This window comes from Lepidothrix coronata, unplaced genomic scaffold, assembly GCF_001604755.1.
Source record: "Lepidothrix coronata isolate B3197 unplaced genomic scaffold, Lepidothrix_coronata-1.0 Scaffold208, whole genome shotgun sequence".
Classification (NCBI taxonomy): domain Eukaryota; kingdom Metazoa; phylum Chordata; class Aves; order Passeriformes; family Pipridae; genus Lepidothrix; species Lepidothrix coronata.
Genome location: NW_016690388.1, coordinates 553951 through 571939, shown reverse-complemented (window position 1 = coordinate 571939; position 17989 = coordinate 553951). Strand labels below are relative to the sequence as shown.

At 43.4% G+C, this 17989-nt stretch overlaps 1 protein-coding gene and 1 long non-coding RNA gene across 2 annotated transcripts in view; one reads left to right on the top strand and one right to left on the bottom strand.

The window, feature by feature from the left end:
- LOC108506150 (potassium voltage-gated channel subfamily KQT member 1-like) overlaps window positions 1–17495 on the top strand; it is a 474960-nt gene extending 457465 nt beyond the window's left edge. Inside the window, exon 16 of the mRNA XM_017832838.1 lies at window positions 17231–17495. Within this exon, the coding sequence (XP_017688327.1) occupies window positions 17231–17386 (156 nt within the window). The 3' untranslated portion in view covers window positions 17387–17495. The remainder of the gene's footprint in view (window positions 1–17230) is intronic.
- Window positions 9503–13904, bottom strand: LOC108506152. The gene is made up of 3 exons (XR_001877696.1): window positions 13848–13904; window positions 12771–13022; window positions 9503–9709 (listed from the first exon to the last, which is right to left on the bottom strand). It is a non-coding gene; the product is annotated as an uncharacterized LOC108506152 (long non-coding RNA).
- Window positions 17496–17989: the final 494 nt, after the last annotated feature.

Sequence of the window (17989 nt, the reverse complement as noted above, 5' to 3'; positions counted from 1 at the left end):
TCCATTTTAATCTGCAAATCTGCCTAAATCGCTTTGACTTTGTCTTTGCAGCAGAATTTTTCTGGGTGTGGCATTCTTGAGTTTAAGCCTCCGAAGTTAAACTCAAGCAGTGCTTGAGTTTAACCGTACGGTTGTGCCAACAACCCTCTTGGGCTACATTAGGTGATGAGCCATATCCCACAGACCTGAGCATTGTACTGAGGTATTTTCCCAGTTATTGCGTGACACTTGTCTTTTTCCCTTGATCTGGCTGCAAAAGGCTAATAAACCAGAAATCTCTGGTTTGATTTGCCTTTCCTTCCAACAAATACCCAGTTGTTCAAGCTATTTACTTTCATGCATCTCTCTGAATGTGAGCACTGGGTATGTGATGATTTGGCTGGAGGCCACTTCAGCCCTACCTTGTAACCTTGAGAAGACAGTGCTGGGCCTTGCCTAGCAGCTCACACAGGCAGAGCAAATACATTTGACCTAGGTTTCACCAGCTGTTGATACCCTAGTGCTGACTCGTTCTGGACCAGAACAGTACACACTGAACAGCAGGACTGTATCAGCCTGCACCTTTGTGTTAATCAGCTGTGATTCCAAAAGTATGGGAAGCCCCAGGACACCCCAGTGGGATAAGACATCAGTTCAGAACAGACTGCCGTTATCCATGGGAATTTGACTATCCCAGAACAGCCATGGTTAGTGGCTAAGTTTTCTTGTGTTGGCAAACTGCCTCCTCTTGTGTAGCCATGATGACCTGTTAGGCAGCTATTGCTATGGTTTGTTGGCAGGGTATGTTGCTGAGTTAACAGCAGGAATAGAGTGACGTTCCTGATGTGTACTGGAGCAGCTGACGGTACTAACATGTCCAACATTTGTCTTCCACCAGCTCACAAAGTATGTCTGAAATAGAAAGGACAATATTGGTTCATTACTGCAGGCATAACCCTACCCCCAGTAGAGGTTCATAATTCATAATGTGAGGTTCTCTGGTAAATAGTGGGTTTTCAGGGTATTCTGACATTTATTCTTTCCTGAAAAAGGAGATATAACTCTCTTCTGAGCTGTAACTGTCTGTTTTGCTGGTCCTGAAACCACATTTGAAACTAGAAGTCAGTTTAGCTGCATCCTAAAAATAGGTGTGAATTGTACCCATGTAAATGAATAAGTTTAAACCATATAAACTGCAACATAGCTATAGGCTGTACATGCAGTCAGCGGAGAAGACCACGTTCCTCTCTACTGCCTCGTCTGGGACTCACCCTGCCTGCTGTGCACAAAGAGTTTCACCACATGCTACAGGTACCATCCACAGGGGCAAGCGAGGGAGAACTTCCAGCAGCAATGAGCTGAATATTATGCTGGCTTGCATAACATTATTGCAGGCATCTGCAAGTGCACCTTCTGCAGCAGGGGCCCATTCACAGGGAGCAGGAAAGTCCAGGGGGAATTTGTTCCTTCCTCTGCTTTCTTTGTAGTGAAAAATGAGAGCAGCACGATCCACCTGTAACTACTGTCAAGAGGTTTTGTGTAAAGCCGTGGAATTATCTTCCCATCCTCCCAAGCACCCAAGCCCCTGTAAGCAGGTGATTAATTCAGAACTAATACCAGTATGTCCAGCCTAGATTCCCCCATGTGGAGAAGAAACTGGGTAAAAACCACCATGGCATTACCTTGAGTGTCAGCAGGACATTTTCTCAGGTCTGTAACAGTGAAAGCAGAGAGGGATGCTCTCCGTGCTCAGTCCCATGCCTGCAAGTGGCACAGGTGGGTGCAGAGTCCAGCCAGAGCTGTCTACAGACCCCCGTTCGTGTACCCAGCTCCCATCCACAGCTTGGTGAACAATGCACACCTACACATCTTAAACAAGGACCTTGTATGGCTATTTTGCCATGCACAAGCATTCTTGTTTTTCTCCTGCTTCTGTTTTCATTGCACTCTTTGCACTGGTTTTCTGTTATTAATGTCCCTCAGTCACACTGGTAATAGCCAGGCTTCTTCCCTGCAGATGTATTTTTCTCCCCACCCCAGGGGGTTTGTGGGCACGGCAAGGGGGGGAGCAGAGCAGTGAGAAGTACAGTTTTCATAAATCAGGAGGCTGAATGAGCTTTTCCCAAGGTAAAGGCAATGACTGTTGCTGTATCATATAAAATAGATATTTTAGACCATGATATGTAGGGGTTTGTTTCATAGACCGGAGTTCTCTTCAGGAATGAATCTTCCTGTTGTATATAAAGCCCATCTAACTTCTGAGAAAAGAGGGCTTCTTTAAAAAATGCATTTCATCATATAATATTTACATTTGCTTTATATTGTTGTAGACTTACTATTTGGCAGCTGAGACTTTTGAATAGTTCTGTTTTTCTTCTTTTTGTGAAAGCTAAAGGGATCCTCTCAGGTTTGGAAGAGCCAGGCACTGACCTATTGTCTCTATTTGCCAAGTCCATGTAATTCCTTGTACAGGATATTTTCAGAAATGAATGTCTCAGGTGTCACTAAAGTTGTTTTAAAAGGAAGAAGGGAAAAAAAAAAAGAGAAAAAAGAAGTGGCTGGAGCCCAGCACCCAGTGCTACAGATACATGCAGCTCAGCAGAGGGGTAAGCAGCCCTTTGGTGAGAAACCTCTGGGCGATGAGTAACCCCTGCCATGGCCATGCCTTGGCAGCCAGAAGCTATGAGTCAGCCCCCCCTTCCAAGTTATAAGGGGGAGGTTGGTTTAAGTGTCCTTAGGCTTTAAAAATAATAATACATGTGGAGTTTTCTTTTTTGCTCGCCTTTCTGATGTTTGTACCCTTGTCTCTACATTCTGCTCATGTTTTCCCATTTCTCTCAAAGTTACATCTATTTTGTTTAACTGAAAGCTGAGGTTCTCATCTAATCATTTCACTCCAGGAGCTGAAGCTTAACAAACAATAAATATCACAAGCCTGGCAAGGAGGTCTGAGAGCTCGTGCTGGTGATTGCTGCAATAACAAACTTGGATGTTTACGCAGTGTAGAAAATAGATGCAGTGAAAAAACAAGCTTCAGTTTCAAGATATAAATCTTCCCTATTGTGAGAAATAGCTTCAGAGACCTGTTTGTTTTAATTAATAGTTGCAGAATGGTGAATAATTGGGATAAAATAACCAGCTCAAACCTTCACCTAAATCATAGAAGAAAAAACTAAAAAACAGAACCAGACATTACAAACTTCTTTTAGGATATGAAATTTCCATCTAGCTTGTGGCAAAACAGTTTCAAGTAAGAACTTATAGCTAGACTCCTGAACTCTGTTTTAAGGAAATGTCCTGATTTTAAATCAGACTGTTCATTTAAGATCCTCTATACAGATTTAGGAAACCTAACTTAAGGCTTTATTCTGAAAAAATATACCTTGGCCTCTTTCGTAAATGTATTGTTCTATTCAAAGAGAGAGAGAGAGATGTATGCATCTCTAAAATTTCTGGCATCAGGCTTGACTTGGCAGTGAAAAGAATATGTGAGGAGGTTTATGAAAAATAAATCTTTGCATTCCTCTAGCACCTTTCACCTGGGTATCTCAAAGCAGTTTACTCCGAGGAAGAATTATCCATATAGGGATGTATTTTTAGCTCTGCTCAACTCTAGAGGAAACTGCAGCAGAGAGTAGTGTGGTGTCGTAGCAGTAGTTGTCCTAGTGCCTACAATGGGTTTTCTGACCTGACCCAAGCTAAGGAGTGCGGTCCATCTGCTCCTCTGTCCTCCCTTCCACTGTCCCCACCACCTTCCTCCTGCTCCCACCCTCACTGCCGAAATCCAGCCTGGAAGCCCTGTGGGCTGCTGATCCTGCTGCTACCCCCCAGCACTTTCATTTCCCCACAAATTTCTTGCACCCCATCTCCCTAGGCATTTTGAGAAATGCAGTCCTGGCCCCAAAGATTTTACAGGGTAGACACAATTTTATGTGTGGATGAGAGAGACGCAAAGAAAAGCGTTGCCTTGCCAAGGCCCCCTTATCACTCTGCTTGTGTGTTTTATGTCTTTCCCTCATTCTTTATCTTTTTTGTTTGTTTAGATTATATACTCTTCAGGCTGGGGATCCTGCCTCCTTCTTCTGCCTTTACAACACCTACCACAGTGCGGCCCTGAAGCTGGTTGGAGCCCTGCGCTGCTACCACAGTACAAACAATAATAAATAAAACCAGGACTGTGAAGAGATTATAATTAGAGCTGTGCAAAACTCAGCAGTTTTGGTTTGCATCGGTTCCTGCCTGCTGAGTCTACACTGTGTTTTGGATTTGTATGCAAAAAACCCAAAGCAAAACTCCCGAAGTGCCAAGTGTGGCTGGGTCTAGGTTCAAAATCATGCACAAACCATGGTGTTTTTAATGGTTCCTCCTTGAAATTTTTAAGTTTGCCAAGGCTCAGCCCAGGTTTACTGAAAGGTTCTTGAACCTTTGCAGAATTTGGGGGCCAGCAACATTTTTGGTTTCATTGTAAAACTCTCAGCCAAATGTGGCAATCTGAAAGCCAGACGTGGTGCTCATGAGTGGGTCTTCACTGGCAGCAGGAGATTAAATACTCTTGTTAGCCACAGGGCAGCATGGTGTGCAAGCCTTCACTATTACCCCCTGGTGCACATGGTCCTGCTCCCCTCAAGCCCAAAATAACAATTATGCCTGTGCAAGGATGATAAGTGGGGCAACACCATGCACTAGGGCCAAAATCAGAGAGGAAGAATAGCGGTCCCCAGACTGTGGGAAGCCTTTCATCCAGGGTAGACGTACATGGGGGCTGCACCTGGGGCTACCAGCATATAGAGAGCTTTGTAAATAGCTGGTTGCCCATAAATACATCAGACAAAAGTATTTTGAATCAAGCCACTTCCACTCTGTGCCTGTGATAAAGAGCAGAAGGCAGCCAGTGCAAAGCTCTAGCCAGTAGAGAGGAGATGCAGACCCCTCATCACCAGGAGAGGAGGGGAACACCAAATTGAACTTGCTCATTCTAGTGCTATGGCCTGGTGCTCCTACCAGGGCATCCAACAACTCGGGAAGTAGAGACCTCCTGTCTCCTGGTTTGCAGGTCTCCCAGACTTCTCACCAGTGTGCAAGGCTGGCTCCCGAGGCTCCCACACTGTCTGGCAAGACCACGTGTGCTTTTGGCATATGCTAAGTCACAAGTGTTTGAACTAGAGCTGGCAGAAGCTTTAACATCAAAATGTGTCTTCCCTGGCAAAATTTGCAGGATCTGCTGTGTTTCAAGAAATCATATTGATTTTTATGAACTTTTCAGGAATAATAAGTAAAAACAAGTGAAGTTGTGTGCCTTGCCATGGACATTTCAGCTGATTATACCAGAGGCAAGGAAAAGAAGGGTGAGGAACCCCATTTTTTTGTGGGGTGCACAGTGCCTCAGCTGGAGCCCAGCGTTAGACCCTCTACATTTAGGGCTTTTGCTTTTTCCCCTCTGTTCCTGTGTTACCTGCAAGCAGTAAAAGAGTAATTTAAGCATGGAGGAGGGGGCATCCATGGCCCTGGGATCCAGACTGGAGGCAGCATGAGCAGTCCTTGCTGTGCTGCACAGCTGTCCTGGGCTTTTTCCTGAATCCAGCCAAGGCTGGACTGCAGAGCTCTGTAGAACAGGGAGGACAGGAGGGTGCAGCCACCCTTTCAGCAGCAGCAGGGCTTAAGCATATTTTTCATACCGGTTTCAGAGCTGGGCATGCAGTGAAGGAAGACAAACACAGTGGCCAGACAGCCAAAACCAGAGCCTCAATGTCATGGATTCATGGTGATGGTCGGTTTTGGTTTATACTACTGGTGCAGAAAGACAAGCACCCAGTCACAGCTGGCATTTTTAATATGCATCAAAACACAGAAATGAAAGCTTTCTGAAGTAATTAATTACCAAAAAAAAGAAATCTTATTTTCCTTCTCACTGATTACTAGTTCCATATGGGGTTAAACAAGCCTGTTCTGAAGGGACAAGAAACACTGCAGAACAACAAATAACCCAGGCATTTTTAAATATGGCTTAAACATATAGATTATATTGAGTCAGTAAATCAAAGTCAGAGTTCATGGTGAGTAAAAGTAAATCAAAGGTTGGACTTGATGGTCTTGGAGGTCTTTTCCCACCTTGATGATTCTATGATTCTATTATACGTAGATGTGATGCTAAGCAATTAAATCTGTGGGGTTCTCAGTAGTCCCAACTGGTACCTACTTTATTAATGAATTTTAGTTTATTCCTATTTTATTAATGATTTCTATCCTATTGACTTGAAAAATATATCCTTTCCCTCAAGGCAGAAAGTTGCATAAAGATCTCCATGGCTTCCCGGTTCTACTTCTAGAACCTCAACAAAGCCAGTAACCCAAAACCTTAATTAAGCTGCAACACTAGTTCAAATTATTTTACTAAATGCTGGGACAGTGAAAGCTCACCAGGCCATTCTCATATCCCTACACCTCCATGTTCATGTTAATACATGTCCCTTTTTATTGCTGTACTTCTTCTCTGCAATGATATCTGAAAAAGAAGAAACATAGTAGAGAAAAATTTTATATATATATATATATAAAATCCTTCTCCCCAGCAGTATTCCCTGCAGTATAAGGTTAAAGAGCTGCAAAAGAGATAGTAGGCATACCTGACTTTTTTTTCCCCCTTAATTAAAAGTGCAGTGCCTTGCAACAGAAAACTGAAGCAGGTTTCTGCTGACTTAGCATTTGCCTCACGAGGAAGAAATCTATCTGGCAATTGTGGCTTTGCATCTCCCGCCCTGTCTCCTGTTGTTTGTATAAGACACCGGTACTTCTGCCACAGGCTGCTTCTTACAGCTGTCCTGTCAATGCCAGCTTTCATAGGTAATCCATCTAGCTCAGCAGAGTTCAAATAAGACACCTCCCTTTCTTCTTTAATTAATGCTTTACTTCAGTCTCTCCCCGAGGATGCAGCCATGCTGATTTTTCAGAATTTTTGGTTACTTTTCAAGCACAAACGAAATGGAAAATATCCACCATTGAGATTCTGGATTTGAAATATCTGCTTTGCTCAGTCTTCTGTTCTCAATCTGTATTTTAAATGCCCATGGACATCTCTTTAGCTACAGAACATATTATGCAATAAATTCACTAGCTTGGGAAGGAGAAAAAGACAAATTCAGTCAAATTCATTCTTCCTGCAATCTCTTCTGATGTTCTGCACACACAGTACTGCAGCTATAGCCATTTTATGCACAGATTTATGCTGTCACACCCAACTTATTGCTCAGACCTTTTCAGGTACTGAGCAATCTCAGCTCAAGTCATGAACTGTTTCTTGCAGCACAGTTGTTTTTCCTGCACTGTTTGTGCCTGTGGCTTTTGCTGATCTAGGACCGAATGCTGTGGCTTGGTACGACTGAACAGACAGACAGACACCCTCCACATCAGGTCACTGTGTCCGCAAAACTGGACAGGGCAGTCCAGAGTTCACCCATCCACCATGACTTTTTGAACAATTCATTAAAAATTTGTGTATGACAGTGCTGTTAATCAGGCCTGGTGTACACAAGCAAGCTAATAAAATCCATCAAATGACAGATAAGCCAGACAAGGCTAAAACCAAATGGTTCAGCAAAGCATGGTTGAGTCAGTAAGAATCAAGAACTGCTACACCTTCAATCATCACTGTCTGATAATATTTTACTTGCTTTGGGTTTCTGTGTTTTAATGGGGAAACAATGGTGTTTTGTAATCCTTGCTATTTAAATACCTAACACCACGTTGTGCTTCTGTAGCTTCTTCCTCAAACTGCCTCGTGTGCAGTTATGCAAGTCTTGCGGCATCATTCAAAGGGTGTGAGAGTTTCAGTGCACATTTTATATAAAGGTGACCCTAGAGACTTGTCCCATGCCAAGCAGAGAAGAAAATAAGGGCAGAGGTTTTCATTCACCCTGTCTAACAGCTCATAGTTCAAAGGAACAGCTTTCTCTTTCCAAGACCCTTGTGAGTTAGCTTCTATCAAGCTTTCTTCCTCTCTTTCAGTGAAACAGGGCACATCAAATGAGGGCACAGGTTCCCTTGGAACAATGAAAGGCATGTTGTAGGCTTGGTTTTTCTGTCATCAGCACAGATCTGCATACAGACCATCTCTTAATTTTGCTACAGGGTTTGGCTAAAATTCTATGACGATTCTTTCACAGAGCTGAAAATATAGGCCCAGAGAGTGGCCTCCCAGTGACACTTCTGATCTCTAGTCAATCATCCTTTTGCTTCCTGATTACTTTTTTCTTCCTGGCATGACCACCATGCCACACTTCCAGCCTCATTCTGCCATGTCATGTCAATCCTCAAAGAGCCAACAATAGGCAAAGGAAAGGCAAAGGACCACCACCATCTTCTCTCCCCTGTCCTCTTCCAACAGTGACTGATCTTCTTTTTCCAATACAACTTCCTTCCTTTCTGCAGCCAGCATTTCAGTCCCCATACAGGATACTCTTACCCATACTCTTATCTTTTGTAGGTCTGTGTCTTCTGTTTTGTACCAAGTTTCAAACCTACCCAGTTTCAAGTGTTTTCATGTCAGAAAGATAAGAAATGGCAGATTATTTGACCCAAGTGGTTAACAAATATCGATGAGGCTTATCCAGGAAGTGACTTGTTGTCAATGCAAGAAGGCTGTGCTGGGGTGTAGACTGGACCTTGGGTTTATGAGGTACTGGTTGAGTCCTACAAGAACTGCCTGGAACTTTTCTAGTACCTACATGTCTTGCTATCTAGATCGCCATCACCATAATGCCTGTGCTCCTCCCAATAACAACACTCCCTCTCTCCCTCTCTCTTTGCCTTTCTTGCCAACCTATAAGTAAAGATGGACTGATAATTTGAAGTGAGGCTTTGTGTGTGTGTGTGTGTGTGTGTGTGCGAGTGTCAATGGAGGGCAGTTGTGTATCAACACCTGTGATAAAGCCTATGAATGTTACCTCCTCATACACAACCCATCAGCTGTGCTAAGTAGATGCTACCTGAACAGTAGCTGGTCAGTAGGGCTGGGTTAAGGGAATTCTCCCACTGATTTCAGTATCAGTATCCGTGCAATTAAGCTGAAGAGAAACAAGCAGCTCCCGTACAGTCCAGCATGTCCTTCCCCTCACAGAAACTGGTGAACCCTATCTAGCCACAAGGCTGGTGTGGTTTAGATGTTGTTCTTACAGAGGGGATTTAATTGAGCTTTGAAAAGCCAAAGTAAAGGCAAAATAACCAGAGCATAGAAGACTTGACACCATCTCTTCAAAGGGTTAGGTGAGGTGCAAACACCAAGTTCATCACACCCATCTAAACTGCTGAGTTAATGCACCCATCTAGTGAAAGGTTAAGGTCACTTCTTTCTCAGTGCTCTTTTGGCACTATTTAAATATTCCGTGCTGCTTTTTCTTTTTATTTTTTCTCTCTGTCCAGTATTGTTTAGAGATTTAAAAATTAAATTAATCAGCATCTTGGAGCGTAAGTTCCAAGGTCGCTTTATTGTGAAATTACAGTGTGACTCACAGAGGCTGCAGATCCATCTTTGAGGCTGGACTGGCTTTGTTATTTTTGTCTGTTGTTTCTTTCCACGCTGGTTTTGCAGCAGGACTTGTAGGCACACAATGAAATGAGCTGAGAAATGGCAGTGCGTCATCCCGGGTGTGGCTGAAGAGAGATGTCGCAAAGAGAGATGGCAAGATTACAGGGTGGATCTGAGCAGGATCTGGAGGAGGGTGAAGAACAAAACATCCTGCAACAATAAAAATAACCATTTATGTATGTAAATAGGAGACAGAGAGTTCTGCAAAGTCTAATTTACCTACTGGGGGAAAATCAGGGAAAAAAACCCCAAAAACGTTTCAAAGCACTGACTGCAGACACAAAGACTGACAGGTGCATATACAAATAGCTAAAATGAGACAAACTCTCACAATGGTTCCAACACAGCCGGCAGCTGAGTGCTGTTGCAGAATGGCAGCTGTGGGAAGTTACTGTTGTGTCTACTCAAAGAGTGGCATCACTTGAATTTCTTTAGCCAGAAACAAGTACTTCTGTGAGCAGTAGAAATTATGCTGCCTGGTTTCCTGTGACTCTGCATTTTGTGGTTGATTATCCAACGTTAATAAGGGGCAAGAGCTGAATAAAGCTTTTCCTGTGGTCAGGGCATCCTGTGTGGATTCTCCGGGGTCTAATAATGCAGTTCACCTTCCTCTTCTGCCCTTTCTTCAATAAGGCACTAATTTGGATGTCTATCTTCTGCACAACTGCCAGACCTTCTGAAATCTGTCTGAACTTCTTATCTTTAAGGATTCTCTGTCAAATGTCTGAAGTTGGTCAGCTTACTTCAAAGCTGCTGTGGCAACGTACACACAGATATATCATCAGCTAAACCTCATTTGTTTAGGAAGCGAGGATTCATTTTTTAAAAATAAATCACACCTTCCCCAAAGCAGTAACACATAATCTGCATGCTGACCAGGCCTGCTTTAGAAACCCAGGGCTCAGTTCTAGATAGTTGCTTAGTAATTAAGCAAACGGCGTCTTGCACCAGAAGCAGCAACCACAGACGCAAGTCTTTCTGTGGGGGTTCATCAGTGCAATGTGGCATGGAAAATATAAAAATATAATGCTCACTGAAAGGGTACATACAGGAAATACCCCAGGAACAAAGTGAAGAGGGATAGACCTTTGTGTTTTCATTTAAACAGGAAAGGTAGATGGAAACCAAAATAAATGAAGCTATACTTAAAATAAAGATTACTATATTCTAGGCCAACAAAGGTTGTAACACCTGACCTAAGAATGGGTGGGGATGTTTGGCATAAAGGAAGGGAGGCCTGGAAAATTGTGGAGTTATCTAGATAAGTTTCATGGAATGAAAATAAACAACCGATATCTGCCAAGGGGTACATGGAATAAGTCAAACAAGACAGTCTAGTGGTTTATATATTTTTTGGTGTTCATGAAGAATTGGGTCTGCCAGAACAACAGGCTGTCGTGGAAGTGGGCTTTATTTAGCTTCTACTTATGTCCCTGTTTACCTGACCTTTGAGGTTACTGGCAGAAGCTCCCACGGACTGAAGCTGGTCTTTCTGTGCTGTTTGCACCCTCAGCAGAACAAAATGAGGAGCTGCTCAGCTCAGTGCTGGGGCAGGCAGGCAGTGCTGGCAGTTGGCTCTGAGACATTGACGTACCACAGTGAGATGTTTCCCTGCGTACTTGCCACCTGGCAATGTTGCTTTGGGAATACAGCATCATTTTAGAACTGCGGCCAATTCCAAATCTGTTACAACTCATCCCAAAAACAGTCAGTTAATGGGAGCCTGTTCATCAAAGCCCTCTTGTTGTTTAAGAGACACAAGCTGCTAGTTCTCTGCTAATATGAATGTGAAAGTAATTTCAGGAAGAATATCATGATAGATGACAATTATTACTCCTCAGAGACTTGAAAAATAGTGATGTAGATGTACTTCTGGGCATATGTGTTTAGGAGTACTTTAGGTGACTCCAAAAGCTTATCCTAAAGGTATAGTCCTGCAAACTGTTGACCATTCTGGCTTCACTCCAGCAAAGCACTTAAATATTTGGTGAACTCAGCAAGACTCTTCACATGCTTCAAGCTAACACATCCATAAGCACATTGTTGGACCAGGCTCAGAGGCCGCACTAGAGCCACACCTTTCACAAGAGAAATCTCCCTGAGCTAGTTGCAGTTTTTGTGGCTGGTGTGGCCATTTGCTTCCTCACAGACAACTACCAACAGGCTTTATCAACACTGGTATTGTCTGGCCTTGCTGAAGGGAAAAAAAGTTTCAGTGGATTCAGCATTTCACCTCAGTGAAATTTCTCTAACAGGACAAGCAAGGTGAGAGGGAGGTAGTTTTGCATGCAATGCTGTGGAGAAAAGATTTCCCTTCCTAAAATCAGCAGTCTCTGGACAGCAATAAATCTACATGATAAAAAATAAAGCTATTCCTAAAATAAACAATTCAGGCTTCGAACCCTACAATAGGCAATTAGTTTGAATAATTGGGTGTAACCCTAGGCAGAGAGAAGCTACAAGACCAGATGTGCATACAAAGCTAAACATAGGCTTTACAGGATCTAATCAAATCAGTCCACCATCTGGGATGAGAAGAAAAATCGTCTGACAGACCTGGTCAATATGAGGAAATGGCACAAATTTCTGGATAACGAGCTTAAGCTAAATCAGTATATCACATGAGTCAGAAATGGAAACATCCATAAAATGGATTGCACTAGTTCAACTAAATCACATCTGATTTTGCTAAATTAATACCATTTTCTCCTACAAACTAGACCTTAGGTGACCTATCACAAATAACAAGCTGGGAATATTCAGAAACAAGTACATGCAGGTAGAATAGCTCATGGCAGACTAAGGTTCATATACACTCTTCTGTCCATACAAAATAAATCTTCCCCATCAAATGATTCTTTTCCAAGCAGTTGGTGTTAAAGCCCTGCAATCGATTGTTTATAAGTCAGAACTGTAGTGAGTGGATCCTGCTTCATTAGAGCTACCTAGGGAGTCAGGAGCTGCAGCAAAGGCTGGAAACAGAAGAAATGGTCTGCATGGTGGCAAATCCCAGAGCTCAGCATTAGGTCGCTGCTACAGAAGGAGTGTTCAGTGGGGCTGAGCTGAGCACTCTGGTGGTTTGGAAACCCTGGGCTGGGATACTGTGTTTGCATGGCCACAGTAGCTCTGGCCCCAAATGTGTTTGACTTTGTGTTGTCAGCTGGAAAATACCACAACACCATGCAGAGACCCTGGGAATGTCCTTCTTCACCTCCTGTGTTCCACTGGGCTTTGATGGTTCTTCGTTGTCCGTGCTTAGGTTCACAGTTTAGTGTGGGATGAGGGCTGCATGTCAAGGAGAGGAAACCTGGATGTCTTGTGGGGCTTCCAGAACCAAAACACCCGTTGTACAGTGGTTCCAATAGCAGGGGATGGGGCTCAACCATGCAGTGTCTCTTCCATCCTCTGCTCCTGCTATGACACCTTGGGCTGTCCTGTGGGCACAGCTTCATAGCTTTCTGCACTTGAGTGAGACAAACAGGAAGCTAAAGTCAATCCAGCTTAACCAAAAGCAGAACCTGTTGTTGCTCCATGACATTTTGATTAGTAACACAAATTGAGATGTCTTCTCTCCCTCCTCCATTTCGTGCTGCATCCCTGGTACCAGCAGCCCAGACATGTAGCAGACAACTGCACGAAGGCTGTACAGCTCAGCCATGTTGATCAGCCCATGCAGGACTGCTCCAGGGAGCGAGAGAGCAGAGCCTTAAGGAGGTGACAGCAACTTTATTTGATTTATGGGGTATAGCTTTTGATACAAAGCTTCACTGTCTTAGCAACATTTGAGCATGTTTGTGGGTTTACAGATTTACTCCAGTGCTCCAGCAGACCATCTTCCCCTTCTGATACTCCTCTGGAAATAGTTCATGTCAGTGTGTTGTGCACATAATTGATACTGGCTTTCCCAGCCTCCAGAAATCATAATAAAAAGATAGACAAAACCTGGGGGGAGGGATTTTTCTGGTCTAAAGTGAGAGGATTTGGGAAAGACCACGTGACTGCTCCAACCGAGTTTTCCACACATGCATTTTGTTTATGGTCTCTGTGTGCAAAACATGTCAGAAAAAAAAGCTCTCAGGGAAGTTAGGAATCTGTCCAGCATGTGGCAAATCCCCAGCATGACCCAACCCTCCTCCTCCATACTGCTGCCATTCCTAGGATCCTTCTACACAAGGCATTTCTGCAGCAGGAGAAAACCAAGGTAAAAAGAAGTATTTAAGGAACACCTGCTTTCACAAATAGAGGCTCTAAAGGATCCTCAAACAGCACATAGGTGTTGAAAGCCAACCTGGTCCTCAAGGTGAAGGGCAGGGACACCTCGTGTCTCATGGGTTGAGTGACTTCATGGCTTACTGTGACTCGCTAGAGTTGGTTGCAGGACATTCTCTTTGTCTAACAGTCCTGCATGTCACCATGGAGTGCAGCACACTTTCCCAGAGGGACGGAGGGTGTGCCAGGGTGGTGAGGCGATGTCAGAACAAATACACATTTCAACACTCCTTCAGCTCACCTCACAGTCCCAATAACAGCAGTGTAATACTTTAAACTGCTTTTGCAAGTCTCCTTTCTACAGAGCAGTTGAAAGGATATAAAAGCATTTTAACAATTTTATAGATCATCTCCAGAGCACTATTGTGGTGTGGGAGAACAGAAGTTTTGTTACCGTTTGCCCATGGACAGCTGCCAAACTCACCTGTCTCCACTGAGCCTTCTAGGGCCATATCACATCTCTCTGGAAACTCTGCAGCAATCTCTGGATGGCTTCTCACTTTACTCATCTTAAAAACATGTTGCTCAAATTAACCCTTTGTCAGCACACTTTCCTGGTTGTGTTACTCCAAACAGGCAACTCCTTCTGTTTGGGCTTAAGGAAAGTAATAGCTGATAAATGGGTTTTGGAGAAACCAGGACCCTCCTATGAAAAAAACTTCACCCATGTGAAAGTGATTCTAACCCCCTGCAAGTCATGTCCTAATCACAGTTAAGCAGCCTCCAAATTTGACCCTTTTTTAATACTCTCTCGTTTAACAAGGTGCTTAAGAATTTGTCTTTCTGACTAAAGTTTTACTAGTCTAGTTGCATGTTTGCAAGTAAGGTATACTTTAGAATATCTGAAGCCAGAAAGTGGTGGCTTGAGCCTGTGTATAAAATACAAAGCCAATTAGAAGAGATCTGCCACTGATCACATTTTCTTATGTCTCCCTTAATTTTGCAGAGTCGTGCTTCTAATCTCAAAAATTATCATTAAAATCCTCACATGGGTATGGTTGACAGAGAAGAACTCAGAAGCTTTATTTGTTGACGTACAGGAAATATTTGCCTATCCTCATGTGGAAGGTGTGACAGAAGTGTAGTGTAATCTACTCCCTTATGTATGAATTTCTCATTTTCCATCCCTACAAACGAATATTTACATTCTCCACCCTCCTCTTCTCCTGGAAAGAAAAGTGCATAAAATTATTCCCCATCACATTCTTTCACTGACTTGGCAAAATACAGAGATATACAGAAAGTTTAAATGATATGGAATATGCAGGCATAGCTTATCTAAGATCAAGCCTGCAGATCAAAATCAACAAAGCATCACAAAAGAAAGCACCAAAGATCTTTTGTCTACCTGATCCCATTTCCCTGCCTACACCTCTTTTTACCCTATTGCAAAATATTAGTTCTACTTTAGTTTCTGCTCTGCAGCAACATTTCTGCTTAAGAAAGATTCTGTTGAGTCATTACCAGCATCAGCCAAACAGGCTTTTCAAGAATGGAGGGGAAAATAAAGGCTGTGGTTTTTAAATTAATTCCGTGCTGCTTAACTCTTAAACCACTAGTGACTTCCAGACTTCCAACCAAGTTAATGCTGAGCAGAATATGTAGCTGTTGTATGAATACGTAGCCCGAGACGAGAGCACTGTCAGTGCTTCTGGGGGTGATCGACTGCTCAGTCAGTGCCAGCCACACACCTGAAAACACTGGGGCAGAAACCGTAGGAAAGGTCTTGCTGTCTAACCCATGTCCTAAATACTCCCCTCTTGCTGCTTGAAAGCACTGCCTCACACCACACCCACACCAAATCAGAGGCAGGGAATGGGGCTTTTCTACTAGAAGACAGCAGTCATAAAAGTAAAAATGGAAAAGAGACCAGCACATCTCTCCCTCTGTGATGTAGGAGGCACACTCCAGTCCTCCTTCCCCCAGCAGGTTATATATAGGAGAGGATAGCGGTTGCCAAAAAGATAGAACTTGAGTAAGTTCCTGGTACCCTGAGGTTTGAGAGGCCCTCAGGGGAGCTGACACTTGGAGTGAGAAAAGACAGAGGAGGCAAAAGCGGATAAGGTGATTTTCTTTGCCTTGGTTTTTGAAGCAATCTCAGCCTGCTAAGCTTTCAGTTCCTGCTGCCAATGGCTATTTCCAAAGTTATCTTTGAATGGAAAAAGGCTGGAATCCTTCTCTCTCTCATTCTCTCTCTCTCGCTTTTTAATGAAAGCTCAGTTTAGATCTGATATCGCTCTAAAAGGTTTGCTATCAAAGTTTATTAGACCCACTGGGACAGATCACAGTTTGCAGAGGCTCATAGTTTCATGGCAGATAACTGTAAAGTGAACCATTCAATGTTCTTCAAAATGCTCATTTTTCTAGGGCTCATCTATAACACAAAGCTGCACTGTATTCAAGCATCATTAGAAGCGATCCCAGTTGATTATATGATGCTGGCCACAGTTTTGTCTTTGGAGCAAAGTAAAGCAGCCAGCAGCCCTCAGCCTGTCCCACTGGGTGATGCTAAGGCAAGTGGGATCCCATTTGCAGTGAAGGCAAGCCCTACCAGCCCCACCAGCAAAACAGGATAACGCCTGCTGTGTGCTCCTAGAAAAGGTCAGAACTTTAAAAAAGCAGTAGGAAGTATAAGAGCAGTGTCCCTTTAAAAATCCAGACTTGCCTTTCCCTGCTTAATAATAATAACAGCTAGGAAAGACTCCTCTACCTAGGGACTATGCCTGAGAAATTTCAGCTGGAAGGCAAAGAAATGAGAGGAGGGATTAGCACCTCAAGCTTCCTATAGAATGGTTGTTCCTTTTTTTTTCTTTTTTAATAAAGTCATTGGTATTATTATGTGGTTTTTAGTAGTCTATCCTCCTCAAAATGCATGGGAACAAACACCATATCTGGTAGGATCTCTGACTGTAACATGTATCACAGAGGCACCTATTTATGGTGTGAAGGGAGGGGAGCTGTTTCATTTCCCAAGACAGTAATGGAAAGCATGATGTCCTACAACTAAGGGTGGTGAAGACTGAGAGAGGTACTGGCAAAAAACATTCACAGTAAACTGAAGCTTGAAAGAGAGTTTCAGGGCAGATATTTGCACGATGCATCATCAACAACCCTGGGAAAAGGCTGAGACAAAATGGTTGATTCAAGCGGTCCAGTCCTTGAGCCAGCAACGCCCTGTCTTTCTGCTGCCACTTCACATGGCTTTACACCTTTCCCTGTGACTTCATAGTGTCATTTGGTTTAGAGCAGGAAGCTAAACTAAACTCAGAGGAGCTGCTGGTACTCAAATGCCCATGCTCCCTGCCAGGCTTTATCCATCCAGAGCTTTTGGCCTATGAATGTCTCTCACCAGAAGCATGTGCAACCATTTGATAGCTCGTCTGCTTTCTGATTCCTTAACAGGTCATGCAGATGGACCAGAAGCTAGATGACATCCTGAACACACTCCAGGCTCAGCTGGGGGATCAGCCACAGGCACAGATGCCAGGGCCAGCAACCCCACCTGTCAGACATCTACAGACAACCTCAGATTCCCCCCCAGTAAACCGGAAAATTTGAAAGCTGGTGCAGAGCCACATGTCACCCTCTCATGCTTTTACATGCAGTTATTTTTAAGTCTTGGTGTCTTCGGCTATGTCATCAGTGAAATGAAATATTCTGCTGTAGTAGATTAAATTAAAAAACAAAACACAAAAATCCAAACCAAAAAAAGCAAAAAAAAAAAAAAAAGCAAAGAAACAGCAAGAAGCCAGTCACAACCTTAGGAGAGCATGAAGTTTTGCACCTGTTTTATTAGCCATCGTTAGCTAACCTCTGCCAGCCCAGGCAGTCCCGTCCAGATAGGCTGAGCACACAAGCACGGGGCACTGCTGTCGAGGTAGGCATCCCAGAGAGGGTTAGGATGACCCATTTGTGGGCATGGAAGGGGAAAAGAACTGTTCTTTTGGCATTTAATCACTAAGTTTAATGCTCACAGCATGCCTGAAAGGGGGAAAAGAGCCAGCATTTGAACATGAAACAAATGGAAATCAGTGAACGGGAAAATTAAACAGCATGTTTTGACTTCTACCAAGCAGTGAGGATCATAAGAAGGGCAGATTTATATGCTAGTGTGAATGACAAAGTAAAGACAACAGGCTACTGATTAAAAATATGGAAGTG